Source organism: Phyllobates terribilis, unplaced genomic scaffold, assembly GCF_046119375.1.
Source record: "Phyllobates terribilis strain yellow unplaced genomic scaffold, ASM4611937v1 Scaffold_8__6_contigs__length_399053987, whole genome shotgun sequence".
In the NCBI taxonomy this organism is placed as follows: domain Eukaryota; kingdom Metazoa; phylum Chordata; class Amphibia; order Anura; family Dendrobatidae; genus Phyllobates; species Phyllobates terribilis.
Genome location: NW_027362768.1, coordinates 199,312,944 through 199,339,211, shown reverse-complemented (window position 1 = coordinate 199,339,211; position 26,268 = coordinate 199,312,944). Strand labels below are relative to the sequence as shown.

General features: G+C 46.7%; 1 protein-coding gene across 2 annotated transcripts in view; it reads left to right on the top strand.

The window, feature by feature from the left end:
• The window catches only part of ERI3 (ERI1 exoribonuclease family member 3), a 388,446-nt gene that overhangs the window by 58,904 nt on the left and 303,274 nt on the right, over positions 1-26,268 (top strand). For both annotated transcript variants that reach the window (XM_073644030.1, XM_073644028.1), the window contains 3 exons: positions 3,312-3,428; positions 7,604-7,663; positions 8,064-8,155. In XM_073644030.1, coding sequence (XP_073500131.1) covers positions 3,312-3,428; positions 7,604-7,663; positions 8,064-8,155 — 269 coding nt within the window. The remainder of the gene's footprint in view (positions 1-3,311; positions 3,429-7,603; positions 7,664-8,063; positions 8,156-26,268) is intronic.

Sequence of the window (26,268 nt, the reverse complement as noted above, 5' to 3'; positions counted from 1 at the left end):
TGTTGTAGAGATGTGTCTGCTGCTAGAACTCTGTGTGGCATTGACCTGGTCTCTAATCTGAGCTGCTGTTAACCTGCGATTTCTGAGGCTGGTGACTCGGATAAACTTATCCTCAGAAGCAGAGGTGACTCTTGGTCTTCCTTTCCTGGGGCGGTCCTCATGTGAGCCAGTTTCTTTGTAGCGCTTGATGGTTTTTGCAACTGCACTTGGGGACACTTTCAAAGTTTTCCCAATTTTTCGCACTGACTGACCTTCATTTCTTAAAGTAATGATGGCCACTCGTTTTTCTTTACTTAGCTGCTTTTTTCTTGCCATAATACAAATTCTAACAGTCTATTCAGTAGGACTATCTACTGTGTATCCACCAGACTTCTACACAACACAACTGATGGTCCCAACCCCATTTATAAGGCAAGAAATCCCACTTATTAAACCTGACAGGGCACACCTGTGAAGTGAAGACCATTTCCGGTGACTACCTCCTGAAGCTCCTCAAGAGAATGCCAAGAGTGTGCAAAGCAGTCATCAAAGCAAAAGGTGGCTACTGTGAAGACCCTAGAATATAAGACATATTTTCAGTTGTTTCACACTTTTTTGTTAAGTATATAATTCCACATGTGGTAATTCATAGTTTTGATGCCTTCAGTGTGAATGTACAATTTCCATAGTCAAGAAAATACAGAAAAATCTTTAAATGAGAAGGTGTGTCCAAACTTTTGGTCTGTACTGTATCTCTCTGATTTAAGGGTATGAAAATTCAAAGTTTGAAAATTGCGAAATTTTCAAAATTTTTGCCAAATTTCCAATTTTTTCACAAATAAACGCAAGTGATATCGAAGAGATTTTACCACTATCATGAAGTCCAATATGTCACGAAAAAATAATCTCAGAATCAGGGGAATCCGTTGAAGCTTCAGAGTAATTACCTGATAAAGTGACAGCGGTCAGAATTGTAAAAAATTGGCCTGGTCATTAACGTGCAAATCACCCTCGGGGGTAAAGGGGTTAACTGCAACCCTCTGGACTTTTCTCTCCCCTTTGGTCTCTGAAGGGGTCTTCATCTGACACTGGTTGCTGACAACCTCATGAGAAAGCGACTGCGCTTGTCACAATGTATCAGACTGGACAATGCATTCCGGAGACGATCCCTACTGTTTGGTCGTCGTGGTTTGGATGGGGACGATTCGTACAGGAGAGAAATAAAGGGAGTGACATCTTCCTTAAAGGGATCCCTAATCAGAAAATCCCTGGGTTTATCTTAAATCTATTTTTTGACTTGTATTAAACCTCCCTGATATATAATATGCACCCGCTGCTTCCCGTTTTCCCTTGCACTATTTCTGTGATGTGAATTGTAGTCCGGCTCATTACATCTAGGAAGGGGTTAACAGGCCGGTCCCAACGTCTGTAGTCATCAGGATGGAAAGAAAAGTTCGGGAACTTCTTATTAGACTTTGTGTTTTATTCCTTAAAAATGTCCCTAAATTTCCCTTCTTATTGTCAGTGAATGGAAACCATAATTGTAGATCATTCAAACTAGCCATAGCTGAGGGCTCGTTGCAGTGTATCAGTGCAGGTAAGATCCCAGGACAGGAGGGAGATTTGTGCTGTTGTCTGAGCACTCGGCATTATCTACACTGATACATTGTGACAAATCTTCATCTGTGTGAACAGGACTAGGATTGTCTGCCCTGATCCTAATGAACTGGAAACTCATCCCAATCGTATCCAGATGTGATGTCAGTGATGTCTCGCTCTCAGTATATTGTTAAGTGACGCATTTTTTTCCAGAGCTGCATTCACAGTTCAGCTTGTTTCCTTTCACCAGAGTGTGACGCATTGTGGGAGCGCAGTTATAGATGCATCTGTGTTTGTGGAGCAGAGCCGTCATGTCCGCAGGGGCAGGCAGCAGTGGAGCAGAGCCGTCATGTCCGCAGGGGCAGGTGGCAGTGGAGCAGAGCCGTCATGTCCGCAGGGGCAGGTGGCAGTGGAGCAGAGCCGTCATGTCCGCAGGGGCAGGTGGCAGTGGAGCAGAGCCGTCATGTCCGCAGGGGCAGGCGGCAGTGGAGCAGAGCCGTCATGTCCGCATGGGCAGGCAGCAGTGGAGCAGAGCCGTCATGTCCGCAGGGGCAGACAGCAGTGGAGCAGAGCCGTCATGTCCGCAGGGGCAGGCAGCAGTGGAGCAGAGCCGTCATGTCCGCAGGGGCAGGCAGCAGTGGAGCAGAGCCGTCATGTCCGCAGGGGCAGGCAGCAGTGGAGCAGAGCCGTCATGTCCGCAGGGGCAGGCAGCAGTGGAGCAGAGCCGTCATGTCCGCAGGGGCAGGCAGCAGTGGAGCAGAGCCGTCATGTCCGCAGGGGCAGGCAGCAGTGGAGCAGAGCCTTCATGTCCGCAGGGGCAGCAGGCAGCAGTGGAGCAGAGCCGTCATGTCCGCAGGGGCAGGCAGCAGTGGAGCAGAGCCGCCATGTCCGCAGGAGCAGGCAGCAGTGGAGCAGAGCCGTCATGTCCGCAGGGGCAGGCAGCAGTGGAGCAGAGCCGTCATGTCCGCAGGGGCAGACAGCAGTGGAGCAGAGCCGTCATGTCCGCAGGGGCAGGCAGCAGTGGAGCAGAGCCGTCATGTCCGCAGGGGCAGGCAGCAGTGGAGCAGAGCCGTCATGTCCGCAGGGGCAGGCAGCAGTGGAGCAGAGCCGTCATGTCCGCAGGGGCAGGCAGCAGTGGAGCAGAGCCGTCATGTCCGCAGGGGCAGGCAGCAGTGGAGCAGAGCCGCCATGTCCGCAGGAGCAGGCAGCAGTGGAGCAGAGCCGTCATGTCCGCAGGGGCAGGCAGCAGTGGAGCAGAGCCGTCATGTCCGCAGGGGCAGACAGCAGTGGAGCAGAGCCGTCATGTCCGCAGGGGCAGGCAGCAGTGGAGCAGAGCCGTCATGTCCGCAGGGGCAGGCAGCAGTGGAGCAGAGCCGTCATGTCCGCAGGGGCAGGCAGCAGTGGAGCAGAGCCGTCATGTCCGCAGGGGCAGGCAGCAGTGGAGCAGAGCCGTCATGTCCGCAGGGGCAGGCAGCAGTGGAGCAGAGCCGTCATGTCCGCAGGGGCAGGCAGCAGTGGAGCAGAGCCGTCATGTCCGCAGGGGCAGGTAAATCCACAGACATTGTGCAGGCAGCACCTTTGTAAATGCAGCTTTGGATATTAGTGGAACACATCAGATTGTCGCCGGCACCGCTGATGTTGGGGGCCCCGCTGATGTTGGGGGGGCCCCGTGGTTAAGCCCTCACCTTACGCACGTAACCTCACAGTCTGATTCGCTTTCTTCTTTCTCGTAGGAAATAATTGAGTTCCCCATCCTGAAGTTAAACGGCAGAACCATGGAGATCGAGTCCACGTTCCACACGTACGTTCAGCCCGTGGTGCACCCCCAGCTCACCCCTTTCTGCACTGAGGTAAGCGTCCTCTGCCGCACCACTGTGTGTTCTCTGTGGGGTCTTCCAGGACTGAACTATTAACGACCTTTCTGTGGGGTCAGTCACCAATATGAGATCAGTTGGGGTCCGACACCCCCACCATCAGTTGATGCGATGCGAGTCCGGCAGTACATTCACTTCAATGGGAGACAAGTCTCAGGACTCAGCAGCTGCCATGTGCAAGGCTGCTGTTACCTGCGGAGAGGGGGAGCCGGGACCCTCCGATATCATATCGATGACTTATCGGGGGCGCTGTGATGTCTGCAATGAGGAGAAGCTGCCGAACTCCTCGGAGGACGGATTGTGAGCTCCTGAGGGCAGAGCCCCACTAATTATCTCATCTGTGGGTCGCAGCATGCTCTGTTACAGTGTATCAGTCGACTGTGTAGGTTACTGGATACAGATGGAACAAACCCTCTGCTGTGAGCAGTATCAGGTCTGTGGGGGTAGAGCAGTATAATCCTCCACCGGTTATTATAATACTGTCGCCAGAGATGGCGCTGTATTGTGGCGTAATATACATACATGGTGCACGAGCTGCGAGCGCCACGTGTGATTGGCAGGAGATCCAGACCGCGAGCGTTTATTCCGCTGGTCCCCGATGCGGCGACTTTCTGCTCACACGGCGATACGGTGCGATACAGCGGCGCCATCACATTGTCCGCGTGACTTGGGCATAACATGGACGTCTTGTTATTGTATCGGCTCCGGCGCTCAGAATCTGCCCATCTCCCGCACCGTGGGTATTCTCTGCTGATGGGAGTAGTTGTCCTTCGCTCACACGTCTTGCTGCTCCTATTGTAGCATCATATAGTTACGTGAAAAGGTGGCGGCGTCACTAATTGTGGGTATAAGGTCAGCGCCGTCCACATGAGTCTCGTGGCAGGCATTGAGGACGTCCACGTGCAGCGCTCATCTATGTCGCCGGCGCGGGAGTCGTCTTAGTGGCGGCAGTTGGTATTTGTTACAAGCCGGATGATGAGTGTGATAGTGTTCAGTATTGCGGGGTCACCTGAGGGGCTGATACTGTGCACTGGACGGATCCAGCAGGAAGTAACGGCCTCGAGGCTAGAAGCGGCACCAGAACTGCTCATCCAGAGCTTCATGCATCGCGTCCTCAGGCTGAACCGCAGCTGCTGACACCGTGTACGAGGCCATGGGGTAACGCCACCGGACAGGGAGCCATCGCCACATCCACAGTCTGATGGAGGAGGAATAATGGCCGCTCCTGTCCACTCCCTGAGCTGGGACCTTCCGACAACAGTGGAGCACAGAGGAGAATTTCTGAAAGAGTAACTCCGTAATGTGTTATTCCCTTGAGCCGGACCTCTGCGCCGCCTGCCGACTGCCGGACCTCTGCGCCGCCTGCCGACTGCCGGACCTCTGCGCCGCCTGCCGGACCTCTGCGCCGCCTGCCGACTGCCGGACCTCTGCGCCGCCTGCCGACTGCCGGACCTCTCCTTACCCACAACCAACGGTCTGCTCCCCACTCAACCAGCGCATCAATATGTTGCACACCGCCCCCCGTGTATTATTACACCCCCCCGTGTATTATTACACCCCCCCCGTGTATTATTGCACACCCCCCCGTGTATTATTGCACACCCCCCCGTGTATTATTGCACATCCCCCCCCTGTGTATTATTACACGCCGCCCCCCGTGTATTATTACACATCGCCCGCCTGTATTATTACACACCGCCCCCCCGTGCATTATTACACACCGCCCCCCGTGTATTATTACACCCCCCGTCTAGTGTTAGGCCCCGCCCCTCGCCCGGCTAGTGTTAGGCCCCGCCCCTCGCCCGTCTAGTGTTAGGCCCCGCCCCTCGCCCGTGTAGTGTTAAACAGCCCCTGTGGCCCCCTTCTGCCCTTGGTGGAGCCCCTGAGGACCCCTCACATTGTGGCTGGCCCCCGCAGCGGCCCCTCATCTTCTGGATCCTCGGCCCCCGCTGGTGCCGGCCTCTATAATCTGAACTTTTCTTTCCTCATCAGAACTTAATAAAGTGCAGGAGACAATCCTGCGGCCTCGGCAGTAATTATCCTTCTGGAGGAATCTATCACGGATCCTCTCGGTCGTTAGTGGGAGATTCGTTTGCGTTAAGTCGGAGCCGGAGATTCATTACAAGTATAGACTCTTGTGAGTTAATAAAGGCTCCACACATGTGTCAGCGAGAACGGCGAAACGAGGAGCGCCGGCGAGACGTGTGCTCCCTCCCGAGACGTACGCTCACCCCACCCCCGTGACGTACGCTCACCCCACCCCCGTGACGTGCGCTCACCCCACCCCCGTGACGTGCGCTCACCCCACCCCCGTGACGTGCGCTCACCCCACCCCCGTGACGTGCGCTCACCCCACCCCCGTGACGTGCGCTCACCCCACCCCTGTGACGTGCGCTCACCCCCCCGTGACGTGCGCTCACCCCCCCGTGACGTGCGCTCACCCCCCCGTGACGTGCGCTCACCCCCCCCCGTGACGTGCGCTCACCCCCCCGTGACGTGCGCTCACCCCCCCCGTGACGTGCGCTCACCCCCCCGTGACGTGCGCTCACCCCCCCGTGACGTGCGCTCACCCCCCCGTGACGTGCGCTCACCCCCCCCCCGTGACGTGCGCTCACCCCCCCCGTGACGTGCGCTCACCCCCCTGTGACGTGCGCTCACCCCCCCTGTGACGTGTGCTCACCCCCCCTGTGACGTGCGCTCACCCCCGTGACGTGCGCTCACCCCCGTGACGTGCGCTCACCCCCCCTGTGACGTGCGCTGCGCTCACCCCCCCTGTGACGTGCGCTGCGCTCACCCACCCCGTGACGTGCGCCTTTTCCCCCCGTGACGTGCGCCTTTTCCCCCCGTGACGTGCGCCTTTTCCCCCCGTGACGTGCGCCTTTTCCCCCCGAGACGTGCGCCTCCCCCCCCCGAGACGTGAGCGCCTCCCCCCCGAGACGTGCGCCTTCTTCCCCCCCGAGACGTGCGGCCCCCCCCCCCCCCCCCCGAGACTTGCGCCTTCTTCCCCCCCGAGACGTTCGATTTCCCTGAAGACGTGCGCTCCCCCCGAGACTTTCTATCCCCCATCGTTCCCGCATTCTAGGATACATCACACTGTGGTTGCTTTGTTACAATGTGTCAGTCTAGACACCAGTCTCCTTCCTGCCACCATGGTGCTGTGCATTTTACCTGCACTGATACATTAGACGGCCTTTTCCTCCAGACTTGATGCAGGTGCATTTTGTTTTAGCCTCTGACTGTAAGGATTCAATTCACTGACAGCAAACAGAGATTTTAAGGCATTAGGAATGAAAATTTTCCCAACTTTTGCCTTAAGCTTGATTGTGTGTATGTGTGTGTGTGTGTGTTTTCCTTTTGTCAGCGAGTGCTTCCCTGATCTCTTGTGTTACTGCTGGTGGATTGTCAGCTCTTGGGCCATGTCTGGCTTTGCTCCTTGTGCCGGACTGTGTTGGAGACTTCCGCTCCCGCAGCTCGTGCTGCCGGTCCGGGCTCCGTCTTGTATCATCTGATGCTGTGATCAGTCACCAACCATCCAGAAATCCCAGGACCGTCCGTAAAGATCTGACACTGTATTTCTCCGTCAGTGTTAAGGCGTCTGTGATTCTTTTGAAGCTGAAGAAACTTCTCCAGAAGATTCTGCCCGTGATCTTCATCATTTCACTGTGCACACTGCCGGCGGCCGATGTCTGGTATCAGGACTCGGCTGCAGCCGATCACTGCGATGTATTGTCTCGGCTTGCTGTCCTCCTTTGGTTGCTTCCAGTGGATGGAGTTCTGGTGTGATGGACGCACAGCTGCACGGCTCGTTACACTCGCGTACCTGGGACGAGCGGTCACAGACATTTTTTTTTTTGTAGGGAAATGATTGTTCCCACTGAGTAACAGCAAACAGAGTTATTGAAAACCTTGAGGGATGATATAGAAGATATAATGGAGGTGTTTTGCATTGCAGCCATGAGGCGATGCCCCCGAGCGTCTGATCCGGTGCTCGAGGCGTCTTGCTGGTCACCCAGCTTTTACTGGAGCAGATTTAGCCATAATTGTAAAGTGCTGCGGGATATGTTGGGGATTGTGTCCTGTATGATTTGTATCACTCATTGATGATCTTCTCTCCGTTACTTTGTAACCATTTCTTGTTCTTTCTCTTGCAGCTGACGGGAATAATCCAAGAAATGGTGGACGGGCAGCCGACCCTGAGCCAGGTGCTGGAGGTGAGGACCAGGGCGGTACAGGGATTAGTGCCCCCACGTTATGGAGGGGGTGGTGTATGCAGAGAAATCCTCGGCGCGTGTAACCTTGACGGAAGTTATTACGCTGTGGATAAGCGATCAATGCGCCCGGATCATTATCAGCGGGGTAGCACAGGACCGCGTCCACTGGTGCATCTGCCTGGAGGGGCTCCGGAGTCTGGTGACCTTCCCATGTGCGCCCCCCGTGTGCGCCCCCCGCCTGCTAAACAAGCACCAAACCTTGTTAATAAGGAGGGAGCACAGGACAGCAGATAAGATCACAATCTCCTGGCTGGTCTGATTACATGGCCTTATCTGCGAGGACGCCTCGTCTCCTCCAAAGCCAAAAGCCGCTCATGACATTCCGCTTTGTGTCTTCCAGAGAGTCGACGAGTGGATGGCCAAAGAGGGTCTGCTCGATCCCAGCGTCAAGTCCATCTTCGTCACCTGCGGCGACTGGGACTTAAAGCTCATGTGAGTATAAGGTGACAGCGGGAGGTGGCCTCCGGAGCCGAGCGTTATACAGAGGGCCGCTCTGTGCTGCGGCCTTACACCTGCAGACCCCAATTGTTACACAACTGCTGAAAAGAGAGCATGGACCACACATCCAAAAATCATAGGCTGGTCTAATGCCGTTACTGACCATGAGGTTCTTGGGGTAACCTTCTGACCAGACTGTATGAAGCCGCTGCCTCGTCACGGCGAACCTCTCAGGGGTCCTAACTTTTATTGCAATAAAGGAGCGGACCACCGCCGCAGCTACAACTCACAGCACAACTGCCCCCGCCACAATGTACAGGAGAGGGCGTTACTCTATGGTCATTGTACGTCACCAGGTTCACAGACTGCCACAGAAATGTCTGGTGTAATGGAGGTCCACGTATGATAACTGGGGGCTGGAAGGAACAGTCAGCAAGGATGTGGTCAGACACCCTCAACAGTCTACTGTCATCAGCTCTGAAGGCTGCAGCCTAGAGATTACAGCTCTGAAGTGTAATACAGTAGTGAGTGCAGCTCTGGAGTATAATACAGGAGGTAACTCAGGATCAGTAATGTATGTACACAGTGACTGCACCAGCAGAATAGTGAGTGCAGCTCTGGAGTATAATACAGGAGGTAACTCAGGATCAGTAATGTATGTATGTACACAGTGACTGCACCATCAGAACAGTGAGTGCAGCTCTGGAGTATAATACAGGAGGTAACTCAGGATCAGTAATGTATGTATGTACACAGTGACTGCACCAGCAGAATAGTGAGTGCAGCTCTGGAGTATAATACAGGATGTAACTCAGGATCAGTAATGTAATGTATGTGCACAGTGACTGCACCAGCAGAATAGTGAGTGCAGCTCTGGAGTATAATACAGGATGTAACTCAGGATCAGTAATGTAATGTATGTGCACAGTGACTGCACCAGCAGAATAGTGAGTGCAGCTCTGGAGTATAATACAGGAGGTAACTCAGGATCAGTAATGTATGTATGTACACAGTGACTGCACCATCAGAATAGTGAGTGCAGCTCTGGAGTATAATACAGGATGTAACTCAGGATCAGTAATGTAATGTATGTACACAGTGACTGCACCAGCAGAATAGTGAGTGCAGCTCTGGGGTATAATACAGGATGTAACCAAGGATCAGTAATGTAATGTATGTACACAGTGACTGCACCAGCAGAATAGTGAGTGCAGCTCTGGAGTATAATACAGGATGTAACCAAGGATCAGTAATGTAATGTATGTACACAGTGACTGCACCAGCAGAATAGTGAGCGCAGCTCTGGAGTATAATACAGGAAGTAACTCAGGATCAGTAATGTAATGTATGTACACAGTGACTGCACCAGCAGAATAGTGAGTGCAGCTCTGGAGTATAATACAGGATGTAACTCAGGATCAGTAATGTAATGTATGTACACAGTGACTGCACCAGCAGAATAGTGAGCGCAGCTCTGGAGTATAATACAGGAAGTAACTCAGGATCAGTAATGTAATGTGTGTACACAGTGACTGCACCAGCAGAATAGTGAGTGCAGCTCTGGAGTATAATACAGGATGTAACTCAGGATCAGTAATGTAATGTATGTATACAGTGACTGCACCAGCAGAATAGTGAGTTCAGCTCTGGAGTATAATACAGGATGTAACTCAGGATCAGTAATGTAATGTATGTACACAGTGACTGCACCAGCAGAATAGTGAGCGCAGCTCTGGAGTATAATACAGGAAGTAACTCAGGATCAGTAATGTAATGTATGTACACAGTGACTGCACCAGCAGAATAGTGAGTGCAGCTCTGGAGTATAATACAGGAGGTAACTCAGGGTCAGTAATGTAATGTATGTACACAGTGACTGCACCAGCAGAATAGTGAGTGCAGCTCTGGGGTATAATACAGGATGTAACTCAGGATCAGTAATGTAATGTATGTATACAGTGACTGCACCAGCAGAATAGTGAGTGCAGCTCTGGAGTATAATACAGGATGTAACTCAGGATAAGTAATGTAATGTATGTACACAGTGACTGCACCAGCAGAATAGTGAGTGCAGCTCTGGAGTATAATACAGGATGTAACTCAGGATCAGTAATGTAATGTATGTATACAGTGACTGCACCAGCAGAATAGTGAGTGCAGCTCTGGAGTATAATACAGGATGTAACTCAGGATAAGTAATGTAATGTATGTACACAGTGACTGCACCAGCAGAATAGTGACTGCAGCTCTGGGGTATAATACAGGATGTAACTCAGGATCAGTAATGTATGTATGTACACAGTGACTGCACCAGCAGAATAGTGAGTGCAGCTCTGGAGTATAATACAGGATGTAACCAAGGATCAGTAATGTAATGTATGTACACAGTGACTGCACCAGCAGAATAGTGAGTGCAGCTCTGGAGTATAATACAGGAGGTAACTCAGGATCAGTAATGTAATGTATGTACACAGTGACTGCACCAGCAGAATAGTGAGTGCAGCTCTGGAGTATAATACAGGATGTAACTCAGGATCAGTAATGTAATGTATGTACATAGTGACTGCACCAGCAGAATAGTGAGTGCAGCTCTGGAGTATAATACAGGAGGTAACTCAGGATCAGTAATGTAATGTATGTACACAGTGACTGCACCAGCAGAATAGTGAGTGCAGCTCTGGGGTATAATACAGGAGGTAACTCAGGATCAGTAATGTAATGTATGTACACAGTGACTGCACCAGCAGAATAGTGAGTGCAGCTCTGGAGTATAATACAGGATGTAACTCAGGATCAGTAATGTAATGTATGTACACAGTGACTGCACCAGCAGAATAGTGAGTGCAGCTCTAGAGTATAATACAGGATGTAACTCGGGATCAGTAATGTAATGTATGTACACAGTGACTGCACCAGCAGAATAGTGAGTGCAGCTCTGGAGTATAATACAGGATGTAACTCAGGATCAGTAATGTAATGTATGTACACAGTGACTGCACCAGCAGAATAGTGAGTGCAGCTCTGGGGTATAATACAGGATGTAACTCAGGATCAGTCATGTAATGTATGTACACAGTGACTGCACCAGCAGAATAGTGAGTGCAGCTCTGGAGTATAATACAGGATGTAACTCAGGATCAGTGATGTAATGTATGTACACAGTGACAGCACCAGCAGAATAGTGAGTGCAGCTCTGGAGTATAATACAGGATGTAACTCAGGATTAGTAATGTAATGTATGTACACAGTGACTGCACCAGCAGAATAGTGAGTGCAGCTCTGGAGTATAATACAGGATGTAACTCAGGATTAGTAATGTAATGTATGTACACAGTGACTGCACCAGCAGAATAGTGAGTGCAGCTCTGGGGTATAATACAGGATATAACTCAGGATCAGTAATGTAATGTATGTACACAGTGACTGCACCAGCAGAATAGTGAGTGCAGCTCTGGAGTATAATACAGGATGTAACTCAGGATCAGTAATGTAATGTATGTACACAGTGACTGCACCAGCAGAATAGTGAGTGCAGCTCTGGAGTATAATACATAATGTAACTCAGGATCAGTAATGTAATGTATGTACACAGTGACTGCACCAGCAGAATAGTGAGTGCAGCTCTGGGGTATAATACAGGATGTAACTCAGGATCAGTAATGTAATGTATGTACACAGTGACTGCACCAGCAGAATAGTGAGTGCAGCTCTGGAGTATAATACAGGATGTAACTCAGGATCAGTAATGTATGTACACAGTGACTGCACCAGCAGAATAGTGAGTGCAGCTCTGGAGTATAATACAGGATGTAACTCAGGATCAGTAATGTAATGTATGTACACAGTGACTGCACCAGCAGAATAGTGAGTGCAGCTCTGGGGTATAATACAGGAGGTAACTCAGGATCAGTAATGTAATGTATGTACACAGTGACTGCACCAGCAGAATAGTGAGTGCAGCTCTGGAGTATAATACAGGATGTAACTCAGGATCAGTAATGTATGTACACAGTGACTGCACCAGCAGAATAGTGAGTGCAGCTCTGGAGTACAATACAGGAGATAATTCAGGATCAGTAATGTAATGTATGTACACAGTGACTGCACCAGCAGAATAGTGAGTGCAGCTCTGGGGTATAATACAGGATGTAACTCAGGATCAGTAATGTAATGTATGTACACAGTGACTGCACTAGCAGAATAGTGAGTGCAGCTCTGGAGTATAATACAGGATGTAACTCAGGATCAGTAATGTATGTACACAGTGACTGCACCAGCAGAATAGTGAGTGCAGCTCTGGAGTATAATACAGGATGTAACTCAGGATCAGTAATGTAATGTATGTACACAGTGACTGCACCAGCAGAATAGTGAGTGCAGCTCTGGAGTATAATACAGGATGTAACTCAGGATCAGTAATGTAATGTATGTGCACAGTGACTGCACCAGCAGAATAGTGAGTGCAGCTCTGGAGTATAATACAGGAGGTAACTCAGGATCAGTAATGTAATGTATGTACACAGTGACTGCACCAGCAGAATAGTGAGTGCAGCTCTGGAGTATAATACAGGAGGTAACTCAGGATCAGTAATGTAATGTATGTACACAGTGACTGCACCAGCAGAATAGTGAGTGCAGCTCTGGAGTATAATACAGGATGTAACTCAGGATCAGTAATGTATGTACACAGTGACTGCACCAGCAGAATAGTGAGTGCAGCTCTGGAGTATAATACAGGAGGTAACTCAGGATCAGTAATGTAATGTATGTACACAGTGGCTGCACCAGCAGAATAGTGAGTGCAGCTCTGGGGTATAATACAGGAGGTAACTCAGGATCAGTAATGTAATGTATGTACACAGTGACTGCACCAGCAGAATAGTGAATGCAGCTCTGGAGTATAATACAGGATGTAACTCAGGATCAGTAATGTAATGTATGTACACAGTGACTGCACTAGCAGAATAGTGAGTGCAGCTCTGGGGTATAATACAGGAGGTAACTCAGGATGAGTAATGTATGTACACAGTGACTGCACCAGCAGAATAGTGAGTGCAGCTCTGGAGTATAATACAGGATGTAACTCAGGATCAGTAATGTAATGTATGTACACAGTGATTGCACCAGCAGAATAGTGAGTGCAGCTCTGGAGTATAATACAGGATGTAACTCAGGATCAGTAATGTAATGTGTGTACACAGTGACTGCACCAGCAGAATAGTGAGTGCAGCTCTGGAGTATAATACAGGATGTAACTCAGGATCAGTAATGTAATGTATGTACACAGTGACTGCACCAGCAGAATAGTGAGTGCTGCTCTGGAGTATAATACAGGATGTAACTCAGGATCAGTAATGTAATGTATGTACACAGTGACTGCACCAGCAGAATAGTGAGCGCAGCTCTGGAGTATAATACAGGAGGAACTCAGGATCAGTAATGTAATGTATGTACACAGTGACTGCACCAGCAGAATAGTGAGTGCAGCTCTGGAGGATAATACAGGATGTAACTCAGGATCAGTAATGTAATGTATGCGCACAGTGACTGCACCAGCACAATAGTGAGTGCAGCTCTGGAGGATAATACAGGATGTAACTCAGGATCAGTAATGTACTGTATGCACACAGTGACTGCACCAGCAGAATAGTGAGTGCAGCTCTGGATTATAATACAGGATGTAACTCAGGATCAGTAATGTAATGTATGTACACAGTGACTGCACCAGCAGAATAGTGAGTGCAGCTCTGGAGTATAATACCGGATGTAACTCAGGATCAGTAATGTAATGTATGTACACAGTGACTGCGCCAGCAGAATAGTGAGTGCAGCCCTGGAGTATAATACAAGAGGTAACTCAGGATCAGTAATGTAATGTATGTACACAGTGACTGCACCAGCAGAATAGTGAGTGCAGCTCTGGGGTATAATACAGGATGTAACTAAGGATCAGTAATGTAATGTATGTACACAGTGACTGCACCAGCAGAATAGTGAGTTCAGCTCTGGAGTATAATACAGGATGTAACTCAGGATTAGTAATGTAATGTATGTACACAGTGACTGCACCAGCAGAATAGTGAGTGCAGCTCTGGGGTATAATACAGGATATAACTCAGGATCAGTAATGTAATGTATGTACACAGTGACTGCACCAGCAGAATAGTGAGTGCAGCTCTGGAGTATAATACAGGATGTAACTCAGGATCAGTAATGTAATGTATGTACACAGTGACTGCACCAGCAGAATAGTGAGTGCAGCTCTGGAGTATAATACATGATGTAACTCAGGATCAGTAATGTAATGTATGTACACAGTGACTGCACCAGCAGAATAGTGAGTGCAGCTCTGGGGTATAATACAGGATGTAACTCAGGATCAGTAATGTAATGTATGTACACAGTGACTGCACCAGCAGAATAGTGAGTGCAGCTCTGGAGTATAATACAGGATGTAACTCAGGATCAGTAATGTAATGTATGTACACAGTGACTGCACCAGCAGAATAGTGAGTGCAGCTCTGGGGTATAATACAGGAGGTAACTCGGGATCAGTAATGTAATGTATGTACACAGTGACTGCACCAGCAGAATAGTGAGTGCAGCTCTGGAGTATAATACAGGATGTAACTCAGGATCAGTAATGTATGTACACAGTGACTGCACCAGCAGAATAGTGAGTGCAGCTCTGGAGTATAATACAGGATGTAACTCAGGATCAGTAATGTATGTACACAGTGACTGCACCAGCAGAATAGTGAGTGCAGCTCTGGAGTACAATACAGGAGATAACTCAGGATCAGTAATGTAATGTATGTACACAGTGACTGCACCAGCAGAATAGTGAGTGCAGCTCTGGGGTATAATACAGGATGTAACTCAGGATCAGTAATGTAATGTATGTACACAGTGACTGCACCAGCAGAATAGTGAGTGCAGCTCTGGAGTATAATACAGGATGTAACTCAGGATCAGTAATGTATGTACACAGTGACTGCACCAGCAGAATAGTGAGTGCAGCTCTGGAGTATAATACAGGATGTAACTCAGGATCAGTAATGTAATGTATGTACACAGTGACTGCACCAGCAGAATAGTGAGTGCAGCTCTGGAGTATAATACAGGATGTAACTCAGGATCAGTAATGTAATGTATGTGCACAGTGACTGCACCAGCAGAATAGTGAGTGCAGCTCTGGAGTATAATACAGGAGGTAACTCAGGATCAGTAATGTAATGTATGTACACAGTGACTGCACCAGCAGAATAGTGAGTGCAGCTCTGGAGTATAATACAGGAGGTAACTCAGGATCAGTAATGTAATGTATGTACACAGTGACTGCACCAGCAGAATAGTGAGTGCAGCTCTGGAGTATAATACAGGATGTAACTCAGGATCAGTAATGTATGTACACAGTGACTGCACCAGCAGAATAGTGAGTGCAGCTCTGGAGTATAATACAGGAGGTAACTCAGGATCAGTAATGTAATGTATGTACACAGTGGCTGCACCAGCAGAATAGTGAGTGCAGCTCTGGGGTATAATACAGGAGGTAACTCAGGATCAGTAATGTAATGTATGTACACAGTGACTGCACCAGCAGAATAGTGAATGCAGCTCTGGAGTATAATACAGGATGTAACTCAGGATCAGTAATGTAATGTATGTACACAGTGACTGCACTACAGAATAGTGAGTGCAGCTCTGGGGTATAATACAGGAGGTAACTCAGGATGAGTAATGTATGTACACAGTGACTGCACCAGCAGAATAGTGAGTGCAGCTCTGGAGTATAATACAGGATGTAACTCAGGATCAGTAATGTAATGTATGTACACAGTGATTGCACCAGCAGAATAGTGAGTGCAGCTCTGGAGTATAATACAGGATGTAACTCAGGATCAGTAATGTAATGTGTGTACACAGTGACTGCACCAGCAGAATAGTGAGTGCAGCTCTGGAGTATAATACAGGATGTAACTCAGGATCAGTAATGTAATGTATGTACACAGTGACTGCACCAGCAGAATAGTGAGTGCTGCTCTGGAGTATAATACAGGATGTAACTCAGGATCAGTAATGTAATGTATGTACACAGTGACTGCACCAGCAGAATAGTGACGCAGCTCTGGAGTATAATACAGGAGGAACTCAGGATCAGTAATGTAATGTATGTACACAGTGACTGCACCAGCAGAATAGTGAGTGCAGCTCTGGAGGATAATACAGGATGTAACTCAGGATCAGTAATGTAATGTATGCGCACAGTGACTGCACCAGCACAATAGTGAGTGCAGCTCTGGAGGATAATACAGGATGTAACTCAGGATCAGTAATGTACTGTATGCACACAGTGACTGCACCAGCAGAATAGTGAGTGCAGCTCTGGAGTATAATACAGGATGTAACTCAGGATCAGTAATGTAATGTATGTACACAGTGACTGCACCAGCAGAATAGTGAGTGCAGCTCTGGAGTATAATACCGGATGTAACTCAGGATCAGTAATGTAATGTATGTACACAGTGACTGCGCCAGCAGAATAGTGAGTGCAGCCCTGGAGTATAATACAAGAGGTAACTCAGGATCAGTAATGTAATGTATGTACACAGTGACTGCACCAGCAGAATAGTGAGTGCAGCTCTGGGGTATAATACAGGATGTAACTCAGGATCAGTAATGTAATGTATGTACACAGTGACTGCACCAGCAGAATAGTGAGTTCAGCTCTGGAGTATAATACAGGATGTAACTCCGGATCAGTAATGTAATGTATGTACACAGTGACTGCGCCAGCAGAATAGTGAGTGCAGCTCTGGGGTATAATACAGGATGTAACTCAGGATCAGTAATGTATGTATGTACACAGTGACTGCGCCAGCAGAATAGTGAGTGCAGCTCTGCAGTATAATACAGGAGGTAACTCAGGATCAGTAATGTAATGTATGTACACAGTGACTGCGCCAGCAGAATAGTGAGTGCAGCTCTGGGGTATAATACAGGATGTAACTCAGGATCAATAATGTAATGTATGTACACAGTGACTGCACCAGCAGAATAGTGAGTGCAGCTCTGGAGTATAATACTGGATGTAACTCAGGATCAGTAATGTAATGTATGTACACAGTGACTGCACCAGCACAATAGTGAGTGCAGCTCTGGAGGATAATACAGGATGTAACTCAGGATCAGTAATGTAATGTATGTACACAGTGACTGCACCAGCAGAATAGTGAGTGCAGCTCTGGAGTATAATACCGGATGTAACTCAGGATCAGTAATGTAATGTATGTACACAGTGACTGCACCAGCAGAATAGTGAGTGCAGCTCTGGAGTATAATACCGGATGTAACTCAGGATCAGTAATGTAATGTATGTACACAGTGATTGAACCAGCAGAATAGTGAGTGCAGCTCTGGAGTATAATACAGGACGTAACTCAGGATCAGTAATGTAATGTATGTACACAGTGATTGCACCAGCAGAATAGTGAGTGCAGCTCTGGAGTATAATACAGGAGGTAACTCAGGATCAGTAATGTAATGTATGTACACAGTGACTGCGCCAGCAGAATAGTGAGTGCAGCTCTGGAGTATAATACAGGATGTAACTCAGGATCAGTAATGTAATGTATGTACACAGTGACTGCACCAGCAGAATAGTGAGTGCAGCTCTGGAGTATAATACAGGACGTAACTCAGGATCAGTAATGTAATGTATGTACACAGTGATTGCACCAGCAGAATAGTGAGTGCAGCTCTGGAGTATAATACAGGAGGTAACTCAGGATCAGTAATGTAATGTATGTACACAGTGACTGCACCAGCAGAATAGTGAGTGCAGCTCTGGGGTATAATACAGGATGTAACTCAGGATCAGTAATGTAATGTATGTACACAGTGACTGCACCAGCAGAATAGTGAGTGCAGCTCTGGAGTATAATACAGGATGTAACTCAGGATCAGTAATGTATGTACACAGTGACTGCACCAGCAGAATAGTGAGTGCAGCTCTGGAGTATAATACAGGAGGTAACTCAGGATCAGTAATGTAATGTATGTACACAGTGGCTGCACCAGCAGAATAGTGAGTGCAGCTCTGGGGTATAATACAGGAGGTAACTCAGGATCAGTAATGTAATGTATGTACACAGTGACTGCACCAGCAGAATAGTGAATGCAGCTCTGGAGTATAATACAGGATGTAACTCAGGATCAGTAATGTAATGTATGTACACAGTGACTGCACTACAGAATAGTGAGTGCAGCTCTGGGGTATAATACAGGAGGTAACTCAGGATGAGTAATGTATGTACACAGTGACTGCACCAGCAGAATAGTGAGTGCAGCTCTGGAGTATAATACAGGATGTAACTCAGGATCAGTAATGTAATGTATGTACACAGTGATTGCACCAGCAGAATAGTGAGTGCAGCTCTGGAGTATAATACAGGATGTAACTCAGGATCAGTAATGTAATGTGTGTACACAGTGACTGCACCAGCAGAATAGTGAGTGCAGCTCTGGAGTATAATACAGGATGTAACTCAGGATCAGTAATGTAATGTATGTACACAGTGACTGCACCAGCAGAATAGTGAGTGCTGCTCTGGAGTATAATACAGGATGTAACTCAGGATCAGTAATGTAATGTATGTACACAGTGACTGCACCAGCAGAATAGTGACGCAGCTCTGGAGTATAATACAGGAGGAACTCAGGATCAGTAATGTAATGTATGTACACAGTGACTGCACCAGCAGAATAGTGAGTGCAGCTCTGGAGGATAATACAGGATGTAACTCAGGATCAGTAATGTAATGTATGCGCACAGTGACTGCACCAGCACAATAGTGAGTGCAGCTCTGGAGGATAATACAGGATGTAACTCAGGATCAGTAATGTACTGTATGCACACAGTGACTGCACCAGCAGAATAGTGAGTGCAGCTCTGGAGTATAATACAGGATGTAACTCAGGATCAGTAATGTAATGTATGTACACAGTGACTGCACCAGCAGAATAGTGAGTGCAGCTCTGGAGTATAATACCGGATGTAACTCAGGATCAGTAATGTAATGTATGTACACAGTGACTGCGCCAGCAGAATAGTGAGTGCAGCTCTGGAGTATAATACAAGAGGTAACTCAGGATCAGTAATGTAATGTATGTACACAGTGACTGCACCAGCAGAATAGTGAGTGCAGCTCTGGGGTATAATACAGGATGTAACTCAGGATCAGTAATGTAATGTATGTACACAGTGACTGCACCAGCAGAATAGTGAGTTCAGCTCTGGAGTATAATACAGGATGTAACTCCGGATCAGTAATGTAATGTATGTACACAGTGACTGCGCCAGCAGAATAGTGAGTGCAGCTCTGGGGTATAATACAGGATGTAACTCAGGATCAGTAATGTATGTATGTACACAGTGACTGCGCCAGCAGAATAGTGAGTGCAGCTCTGCAGTATAATACAGGAGGTAACTCAGGATCAGTAATGTAATGTATGTACACAGTGACTGCGCCAGCAGAATAGTGAGTGCAGCTCTGGGGTATAATACAGGATGTAACTCAGGATCAGTAATGTAATGTATGTACACAGTGACTGCACCAGCAGAATAGTGAGTGCAGCTCTGGAGTATAATACTGGATGTAACTCAGGATCAGTAATGTAATGTATGTACACAGTGACTGCACCAGCACAATAGTGAGTGCAGCTCTGGAGGATAATACAGGATGTAACTCAGGATCAGTAATGTAATGTATGTACACAGTGACTGCACCAGCAGAATAGTGAGTGCAGCTCTGGAGTATAATACCGGATGTAACTCAGGATCAGTAATGTAATGTATGTACACAGTGACTGCACCAGCAGAATAGTGAGTGCAGCTCTGGAGTATAATACCGGATGTAACTCAGGATCAGTAATGTAATGTATGTACACAGTGATTGAACCAGCAGAATAGTGAGTGCAGCTCTGGAGTATAATACAGGACGTAACTCAGGATCAGTAATGTAATGTATGTACACAGTGATTGCACCAGCAGAATAGTGAGTGCAGCTCTGGAGTATAATACAGGAGGTAACTCAGGATCAGTAATGTAATGTATGTACACAGTGACTGCGCCAGCAGAATAGTGAGTGCAGCTCTGGAGTATAATACAGGATGTAACTCAGGATCAGTAATGTAATGTATGTACACAGTGACTGCACCAGCAGAATAGTGAGTGCAGCTCTGGAGTATAATACAGGACGTAACTCAGGATCAGTAATGTAATGTATGTACACAGTGATTGCACCAGCAGAATAGTGAGTGCAGCTCTGGAGTATAATACAGGAGGTAACTCAGGATCAGTAATGTAATGTATGTACACAGTGACTGCACCAGCAGAATAGTGAGTGCAGCTCTGGGGTATAATACAGGATGTAACTCAGGATCAGTAATGTAATGTATGTACACAGTGACTGCACCAGCAGAATAGTGAGTGCAGCTCTGGGGTATAATACAGGATGTAACTCAGGATCAGTAATGTAATGTATGTACACAGTGACTGCGCCAGCAGAATAGTGAGTGCAGCTCTGGGGTATAATACAGGATGTAACTCAGGATCAGTAATGTAATGTATGTACACAGTGACTGCGCCAGCACAATAGTGAGTGCAGCTCTGGAGGATAATACAGGATGTAACTCAGGATCAGTAATGTAATGTATGTACACAGTGACTGCACCAGCAGAATAGTGAGTGCAGCTCTGGAGTATAATACCGGATGTAACTCAGGATCAGTAATGTAATGTATGTACACAGTGATTGAACCAGCAGAATAGTGAGTGCAGCTCTGGAGTATAATACAGGAGGTTATTCAGGATCAGTAATGTAATGTATATACAGTGACTGTACCAGCAGAATAGTGAGTGCAGCTCTGGAGTATAATACAGGATGTAACTCAGGATCAGTAATGTAAAGTATGTACACAGTGACTGCACCAGCAGAATAGTGAGCGCAGCTCTGGAGTATAATACAGGAGTTAACTCGGGATCTGTAATGTAATGTATGTACACAGTGATTGAACCAGCTGAATAGTGAGTGCAGCTCTGGAGTATAATACAGGAGGTTATTCAGGATCAGTAATTTAATGTATATACAGTGACTGCACCAGCAGAATAGTGAGTGCAGCTCTGGAGTATAGTACAGGAAGTAACTCCGGATCAGTAATGTAATGTATGTACACAGTGACTGCACCAGCAGAATAGTGAGTGCAGCTCTGGAGTATAATACCGGATGTAACTCAGGATCAGTAATGTAATGTATGTACACAGTGATTGAACCAGCAGAATAGTGAGTGCAGCTCTGGAGTATAATACAGGACGTAACTCAGGATCAGTAATGTAATGAATGTACACAGTGACTGCACCAGCACAATAGTGAGCGCAGCTCTGGAGTATAATACAGGAGGTAACTCGGGATCTGTAATGTAATGTATGTACACAGTGATTGAACCAGCAGAATAGTGAGTGCAGCTCTGGAGTATAATACAGGAGGTTATTCAGGATCAGTAATTTAATGTATATACAGTGACTGCACCAGCAGAATAGTGAGTGCAGCTCTGGAGTATAATACAGGAAGTAACTCAGGATCAGTAATGTAATGTATGTACACAGTGACTTCACCAGCAGAATAGTGAGTGCAGCTCTGGAGTATAATACAGGAGGTAACTCAGGATCAGTAATGTAATGTATGTACACAGTGACTGCACCAGCAGAATAGTGAGTGCAGCTCTGAAGTATAATACAGGATGTAACTCAGGATCAGTAATGTATGTACACAGTGACTGCACCAGCAGAATAGTGAGTGCAGCTCTGGAGTATAATACAGGATGTAACTCAGGATCAGTAATGTATGTACACAGTGACTGCACCAGCAGAATAGTGAGTGCAGCTCTGGAGTATAATGCAGGATGTAACTCGGGATCAGTAATGTAATGTATGTACACAATGACTGCACCAGCAGAATAATGAGTGCAGCTCTGGAGTATAATACAGGATGTAACTCAGGATCAGTAATTTAATGTGTACACATAGACTGCACCAGCAGAATAGTGAGTGCAGCTCTGGAGTATAATACAGGAGGTAACTCAGGATCAGTAATGTAATGTATGTACACAGTGACTGCACCAGCAGAATAGTGAGTGCAGCTCTGGAGTGTAATACAGGAGGTAACTCGGGATCAGTAATTTAATGTATGTACACAGTGATTGAACCAGCAGAATAGTGAGTGCAGCTCTGGAGTATAATACAGGAGGTTATTCAGGATCAGTAATGTAATGTATATATAGTGACTGCACCAGCAGAATAGTGAGTGCAGCTCTGGAGTATAATACAGGACGTAACTCAGGATCAGTAATGTAATGTATGTACACAGTGACTGCACCAGGAGAATAGTGAGTGCAGCTCTGGAGTATAATACAGGATGTAACTCAGGATCAGTAATGTAGTGTATGTACACAGTGACTGCACCAGCAGAATAGTGAGTGCAGCTCTGGAGTATAATACAGGATGTAACTCAGGATCGGTAATGTAATGTATGTACACAGTGACTGCACCAGCAGAATAGTGAGTGCAGCTCTGGAGTATAATACAGGAGGTAACTCAGGATCAGTAATGTATGTACACAGTGACTGCACCAGCAGAATAGTGAGTGCAGCTCTGGAGTATAATACAGGAAGTAACTCAGGATCAGTAATGTAATGTATGTACACAGTGACTTCACCAGCAGAATAGTGAGTGCAGCTCTGGAGTATAATACAGGAGGTAACTCAGGATCAGTAATGTAATGTATGTACACAGTGACTGCACCAGCAGAATAGTGAGTGCAGCTCTGAAGTATAATACAGGATGTAACTCAGGATCAGTAATGTATGTACACAGTGACTGCACCAGCAGAATAGTGAGTGCAGCTCTGGAGTATAATACAGGAGGTAACTCAGGATCAGTAATGTAATGTATGTACACAGTGACTGCACCAGCAGAATAGTGAGTGCAGCTCTGGAGTGTAATACAGGAGGTAACTCGGGATCAGTAATTTAATGTATGTACACAGTGATTGAACCAGCAGAATAGTGAGTGCAGCTCTGGAGTATAATACAGGATGTAACTCAGGATCAGTAATGTAATGTATGTACACAGTGACTCCACCAGCAGAATAGTGAGCGCAGCTCTGGAGTATAATACAGGAGGTAACTCGGGATCTGTAATGTAATATATGTAAACAGTGATTGAACAAGCAGAATAGTGAGTGCAGCTCTGGAGTATAATACAGGAGGTTATTCAGGATCAGTAATTTAATGTATATACAGTGACTGCACCAACAGAATAGTGAGTGCAGCTCTGGAGTATAATACAGGAAGTAACTCAGGATCAGTAATGTAATGAATGTACACAGTGACTGCACCAGCACAATAGTGAGCGCAGCTCTGGAGTATAATACAGGAGGTAACTCGGGATCTGTAATGTAATGTATGTACACAGTGATTGAACCAGCAGAATAGTGAGTGCAGCTCTGGAGTATAATACAGGAGGTTATTCAGGATCAGTAATTTAATGTATATACAGTGACTGCACCAGCAGAATAGTGAGTGCAGCTCTGGAGTATAATACAGGAAGTAACTCAGGATCAGTAATGTAATGTATGTACACAGTGACTGCACCAGCAGAATAGTGAGTGCAGCTCTGGAGTATAATACATGATGTAACTCAGGATCAGTAATGTAATGTATGTACACAGTGACTGCATCAGCAGAATAGTGAGCGCAGCTCTGAAGTATAATACAGGAGGTAACTCGGGATCAGTAATATAATGTATGTACACAGTGATTGAACCAGCAGAATAGTGAGTGCAGCTCTGGAGTATAATACAGGATGTAACTCAGGATCAGTAATGTAATGTATGTACACAGTGACTGCACCAGCAGAATAGTGAGTGCAGCTCTGGAGTATAATACAGGAGGTAACTCAGGATCAGTAATGTAATGTATGTACACAGTGACTCCACCAGCAGAATAGTGAGTGCAGCTCTGGGGTATAATACAGGAGGTAACTCAGGATCAGTAATGTATGTACACAGTGACTGCACCAGCAGAATAGTGAGTGGAGCTCTGGAGTATAATACAAGATGTAACTCAGGATCAGTAATGTAATGTATGTACACAGTGACTGCACCAGCAGAATAGTGAGAGCAGCTCTGGAGTATAATACAGGAGGTTATTCAGGATCTGTAATGTAATGTATATACAGTGACTGCACCAGCAGAATAGTGAGTGCAGCTCTGGAGTATAATACAGGACGTAACTCCGGATCAGTAATGTAATATATGTACACAGTGACTGCACCAGCAGAATAGTGAGTGCAGCTCTGGAGTATAATACAGGATGTAACTCAGGATCAGTAATGTAATGTATGTACACAGTGACTGCACCTGCAGAATAGTGAGTGCAGCTCTGGAGTATAATACAGGATGTAACTCAGGATCAGTAATGTAATGTATGTACACAGTGACTGCACCTGCAGAATAGTGAGTGCAGCTCTGGAGTATAATACAGGATGTAACTCAGGATCAGTAATGTAATGTATGTACACAGTGACTGCACCAGCAGAATAGTGAGTGCAGCTCTGAAGTATAATACAGGAGGTAACTCGGGATCAGTAATATAATGTATGTACACAGTGACTGCACCAGCAGAATAGTGAGTGCAGCTCTGGATTATAATACAGGATGTAACTCAGGATCAGTAATGTAATGAATGTACACAGTGATTGAACCAGCAGAATAGTGAGTGCAGCTCTGGAGTATAATACAGGAGGTTATTCTGGATCTGTAATGTAATGTATATACAGTGACTGCACCAGCAGAATAGTGAGTGCAGCTCTGGAGTATAATACAGGAGGTAATTCAGGATCAGTAATGTATGTACACAGTGACTGCACCAGCAGAATAGTGAGCGCAGCTCTGGAGTATAATACAGGATGTAACCAAGGATCAGTAATGTAATGTATGTACACAGTGACTGCACCAGCAGAATAGTGAGTGCAGCTCTGGGGTATAATACAGGATGTAACTCGGGATCAGTAATGTAATGTATGTAGACAGTGACTGCACCAACAGAATAGTGAGTGCAGCTCTGGAGTATAATACAGGATGTAACTCAGGATCAGTAATGTAATGTATGTACACAGTGACTGCACCAGCAGAATAGTGAGTGCAGCTCTGGAGTATAATACAGGATGTAACTCAGGATCAGTAATGTAATGTATGTACACAGTGACTGCACCAGCAGAATAGTGAGTGCAGCTGTGGAGTATAATACAGGATGTAACTCAGGATCAGTAATGTAATGTATGTACACAGTGACTGCACCAGCAGAATAGTGAGTGCAGCTCTGGATTATAATACAGGATGTAACTCAGGATCAGTAATGTAGTGTATGTACACAGTGACTGCACCAGCAGAATAGTGAGTGCAGCTCTGGAGTATAATACAGGATGTAACTCAGGATCAGTAATGTAATGTATGTACACAGTGACTGCACCAGCAGAATAGTGAGTGCAGCTCTGGAGTATAATACAGGAGGTAACTCAGGATCAGTAATGTAATGTATGTACACAGTGACTGCACCAGCAGAATAGTGAGTGCAGCTCTGGAGTATAATACAGGATGTGACTCAGGATCAGTAATGTAATGTATGTACACAGTGACTGCACCAGCAGAATAGTGAGTGCAGCTCTGGAGTATAATACAGGATGTAACTCAGGATCAGTAATGTAATGTATGTACACAGTGACTCCACCAGCAGAATAGTGAGCGCAGCTCTGGAGTATAATACAGGAGGTAACTCGGGATCTGTAATGTAATGTATGTAAACAGTGATTGAACCAGCAGAATAGTGAGTGCAGTTCTGGAGTATAATACAGGAGGTAACTCGGGATCTGTAATGTAATGTATGTAAACAGTGATTGAACCAGCAGAATAGTGAGTGCAGCTCTGGAGTATAATACAGGAGGTTATTCAGGATCAGTAATTTAATGTATATACAGTGACTGCACCAACA